The sequence below is a fragment of the Protomyctophum parallelum genome, assembly GCF_964188405.1.
Source record: "Protomyctophum parallelum genome assembly, chromosome: 2".
Lineage (NCBI taxonomy): Eukaryota > Metazoa > Chordata > Actinopteri > Myctophiformes > Myctophidae > Protomyctophum > Protomyctophum parallelum.
This window is the reverse complement of record NC_139699.1, coordinates 30,173,035-30,178,044: the sequence shown is the minus strand read 5'-3', so window position 1 is coordinate 30,178,044 and position 5,010 is coordinate 30,173,035. Positions and strand designations below refer to the sequence as shown.

General features: G+C 45.9%; 1 protein-coding gene across 1 annotated transcript in view; it reads left to right on the top strand.

The window, feature by feature from the left end:
• The window catches only part of LOC310855218 (matrix metalloproteinase-15-like), a 27,933-nt gene extending 23,302 nt beyond the window's left edge, over positions 1 to 4,631 (top strand). Inside the window, exons 9-10 of the mRNA XM_083760139.1 lie at positions 1,296 to 1,414; positions 3,075 to 4,631. Coding sequence (XP_083616265.1) covers positions 1,296 to 1,414; positions 3,075 to 3,613 — 658 coding nt within the window. The 3' untranslated portion in view covers positions 3,614 to 4,631. The remainder of the gene's footprint in view (positions 1 to 1,295; positions 1,415 to 3,074) is intronic.
• Positions 4,632 to 5,010: the final 379 nt, after the last annotated feature.

Genomic DNA, 5,010 nt, shown 5'->3' with positions numbered 1-5,010 from the left:
GGATTATAACAATTCCCATTGAGCTTATGTGTGAACTAGTCTGTGTATTAAATAATTTAACATAATTGTGACTTTTGTTAAATGGGGCAGCTGTGGGATTTGTCTGCGGAAGACCTAATTTACAGCGAGGCGTTTCTGCTTCTAGCTTTGAAAGGGAGGCGTTGATGTTCATGAATCTAAACTCAACAGATCAATCACATCGTGAAACACATTTAGAACAGATTTTCCCCCTTAAAAAAACACAGCTGTACAGATCAACTGCTGTGAACTTTTGTCTTTCTCACACACTGCAAGAGGATAGATGCCACTGTAGGGAACACAGTCCTTTAAGACATTATATATCTTTGTTTCAACATGCTGTCAACATGCTGTCGTTGTGAGGGGATGTGAACACTATGGCCAATATCCTGCTGTGGTGTATACACCACAAGCACATTTAAAACAATAATAACTAACAGCTGTTGATGTCTGATTTCCCAGGTTACCTTTTTTTTGTTGATTAAACAAATGTTGGAACATTAATCACAGCAGTGCTGATGGTTAGATCCCAAAACCATCAATACACCCTCCACACATACCATTATGGTACATACTGTAAGAGTTATTTTTTTTCCGGACAATATAGCAGCATAGATAATAGAGAGACAAGAGAAAATAGAAATAGAATAGAAAGTAAAATTAGAAAGAAATAGATGAGAAAATGGATTCAGTAGTCTAAAGCCTTATTCATAGGATTAGGATAGTTGTCGGGTCACCACCGGAAAAATTGATGAGACGAGAGATGTATTTATGCTGTGCAGAATGTTACGTGATTGGCCGTGAGACTTGGGACGCAGGTGGACTTGATAAGGAGGTAGGGGATGGGAGTGATTAGGTTGAGCAGTGGGTGGTATCTACTCCTGAACCTGCGTTGAACACAACTACATATAGAGTTGGTCAGCAGTGGGTGGTATCTACTCCTGAACCTGCGTTGAACACAACTACATATAGAGTTGGTCAGCAGTGGGTGGTATCTACTCCTGAACCTGCGTTGAACACAACTACATATAGAGTTGGTCAGCAGTGGGTGGTATCTACTCCTGAACCTGCGTTGAACACAACTATAGAGTAGGTCAGCGTATGTATAATGTGAATGTAAGGATATTCTAATACACTGTACCACATCACGTACAGTACACTTGACATTTAACGTCCAATGTCTAGGACTGAACATACAGTTAACGACGTCTAACTCTATAGGTCACAATAACGAACATACGGTTAACGCTGTGTCTGTCCCTGGCTTCCCTGTGCAGGTACTGGCGTTTTAATGAGCAGTCCCGTGCAGCGGACAGAGATTACCCTAAGCCAATCAGCATATGGGGCTCGTCAGTGCCCCATACTCCCAAGGGAGCCTTCCTCAGCGATGATGGAGGTGAGCACGGATGGAGGGAGTGGATAAGTGGTGTGTGTGCGTGTGTGCGTGTGTGTGTGTGTGCGTGTGTGTGTGTGTGTGTGTGTGTGTGTGTGTGTGTGTGTGTGTGTGTGTGAATACTTGTGAGTACCAAACGTCCCCACAATTTTAGTAGAAGGTTTCCTGGTCCTCACAAAATAATTGTGTTTTTATGGTTAAATAATGTTTGGGGAGATGATTTAAAAAAATCCCGTTTGGGGTTAGGACTAGACATATGGGGTTAAGAGTTTTCCTTGTTTTATACTTTGTGTGGAAAATTGCCAATGTAGAAGCTCACAGTGTGCCGCACTGTGGCCCGTTTTGAGCTTGTACATCTGCTATCTTTCGACAATTTTCAATGCCGTCCTAAAATGTTGATGTCCTCACAAGTATAGAAATACAAACGTGTGTGTGTTTCGTTCATGAGCCACAATGGACATGTCTGAGACAAAGAATCAGGGTGTGGTCTTTCATTCAACAAACAGAGTGGGGGTGATGTCTGCTTGTGTGTGTGTGTGTGTGTGTGTGTGTGTGTGTGTGTGTGTGTGTGTGTGTGTGTGTGTGTGTGTGTGTGTGTGTGTGTGTGTGTGTGTGTGTGTGTGCGTGCGTGCGTGCGTGCGTGCGTAAGGGATCCCACACTGGGGAAAAGGCAGCATCATGTTTCCATGTTTAATTAGAGTGAATGTAAAGAGAAAGGAGCGTGTGAGCTCCCTGCAGTCATTAGTCGTACAACCTATATCTCAAACCCTCACCCTAACCTTAACCCTCTCCCAACCCTTAACGCACCCCTCACAAACCTTAATCTGGACATTTTAACGCACCCCTCACCAACCTTAATCCGGTCGTCTTAATGCACCCCTCACCAACCTTAATCCGGTCGTCTTAACGCACCCCTCACCAACCTTAATCCGGTCGTCTTAACACACCCCTCACCAACCTTATGTCTAACCAATGACTAGTCTAAACTAAGTATGCTAACACCTACAGCAGTGCTACCACTAAGGCACCGTATACAGTAGAAACTAAAATGACGTTTCAAAAGTCACACAGTGTTTTGGAGACATGTGAGAGACATCATTTAGTAGATTATATGTGAGTGGAAACGATGTGTTATTGTGTCAAACGCTTGAGTGTAGCACCTTAGTGGTAGCACTGCTGTAGGTGTTAGCAGGGAACTCACACACTCCCTTCATAAATGCTTTGAATCTTATCAAGGAATATCATCAGAATCAGTTTTATTGTCACATCATAGTTTTACAGGTAAAAAAGTGGGTGAAATTAGTTTTTGTGCGTAGTTCCCATCATGTAATCTTTTGCAAGAAAAACCAAAGAAAGGGAATAAGAGAGATAGTAAGGAAATCAAGGCAGGAAAAGAGAGAACATTTTAGGCGATTATGCGATGTGTCGGCCGATGCCGACACATAGGTATTTACAAGCTTTTGCCAGAAACGGTACAACCAAAAGGTCTCTTAGCTTATTTACAAGCTTTTGCTATAAACTAAAGGGTCTCTTATGTTTTTCTTCTCTGCTATTTCCTCACATGAATTAGTTCTGCATCTGAAATCTGAAAGCTTCAGGTGAATGTTACCTCCATTTTGGACATTTCCCTGATTGATTGAAACCTCTTTCTGTCACGCCCCAGCTTACACGTACTTCTACAAGGGCTCCAAGTACTGGAAGTTTGACAACCACCGCATGAAGAGCGAGGCGGGCTACCCCAAGTCCATCCTGCGAGACTTCATGGGCTGCAGCGTGGACCTGGACCCCGACAAGGACCGCGACGCCACGGACACCGACACCACCGCGGACGGCGGCCCCAAGTACCCGGACGTCAACCGGCCGCCGTTCAACCCCGACGCGGGCCGCGACGCCGACAAGGGCAAGGACCGGGACGGAGGAACCGGAGACAAGGACAGGGACGGTGGGAAGGGAGCCGAGGACAACAAGGACGAGGAGGAGCGGGAGCGTGAGGGACGCGAGGAGGACACCAACGAGGTGGACGTGGTGCTGAAGGTGGACGACAGCGAGGAGAGGACCATGAACATCCTCATGGTGACCATCCCGCTCTTCCTGGTGCTGTGCATCCTGGGATTGATCTACGCCATCATCAACACACTGCAGAGGAAGGGCGCGCCACGGCTGCTGGTGCACTGCAAGCGCTCGCTGCAGGAATGGGTCTGACCCTCGTGACCTGTAGTGGCCTTTGAACACTAGACGGACCTTTTGACGACGCCACCCCGCCTACACGTCCCCCCCTCCCGTCCCCCCCGCGTGCAGCGAACATCAGCGCTCAACCTCCCACGCCTGCTCTTATAGTACATGTGGCTGTAGATGGGTACATGCAAATACTTTATACCAATTTAGGTGCACACACGTACACACGAAGAATGCAAACACGAGACGAGTGATGACACAAACTAAAACATGCATATGTGAGCTCTTAAAGAGCAGGCGTATGCTCACACGCACACACGAACACACACACACACACACACACACACACACACACACACACACACACACACACTGTCTAACCTTCTCCCCCTTCTCCATGGTGCTCTACAATGCGTTGGCTGTAGTCTATTTATATGAGAGACATTTGCACATTGTTTTTGTTGATGATGATGTTGTTGTTTTTTGGTTCATATTGTGCGACTTTAGTTGCTGTTTGTGTTGTTATGTCTAAACCAGGAAGTCTTGCAACCCCACTGTTCGCCCAAGCCTCGCCCAAACTCCCACCCCGCCTCACAGTAGGGGATCCCCCCCCCCCCCCCTCGACATCTGCTCACCCCATCATAGTCATAAAGAAAGAAACAAATGGAGACAGGGAGAAAAGCAAACTGCATTTGCACATTGATAGACTGCATCACATACTGTAAAGAGATTTATTTTAATGTTATTTTAACTCCTATCTTCCCTTAATCTTTCCTTATTCCTTATTCCTTCTCCACTTTCCACTTTCTTGTGTGCTGGCGTGTGAGAGAGAGAGAGAGAGAGAGAGAGAGAGGGGGGCAAAGAAAAGAAAAGCAACTGAAGACCATGCAATGGAACGCCGCTAATGCAGCTCTACAAAGACACGGTGCCTCCTCCACACACTGTAGAATGGAATTATTATCCTAATGCAGCTCTACAAAGACACAGTGCCTCCTCCACACACTGTAGAATGGAATTATTATCCTAATGCAGCTCTACAAAGACACGGTGCCTCCTCCACACACTGTAGAATGGAATTATTATCCTAATGCAGCTCTACAAAGACACGGTGCCTCCTCCACACACTGTAGAATGGAATTATTATCCTAATGCAGCTCTACAAAGACACGGTGCCTCCTCCACACACTGTAGAATGGAATTATTATCCTAATGCAGCTCTACAAAGACACGGTGCCTCCTCCACACACTGTAGAATGGAATTATTATCCTAGCTGGTGGCTTTTAAGAGCATGTTTTAAGTGTTCAAAACTTCAATGAGGACTTTTGGCTCTAGCTAATGTAAAGGCATGTACAGTATAAGCATCAAGCTGGGCCCCTCTCTCTCTGTGTTTGTGTGTGTGTGCGTGAGTGCGTGCGTGCGTGCG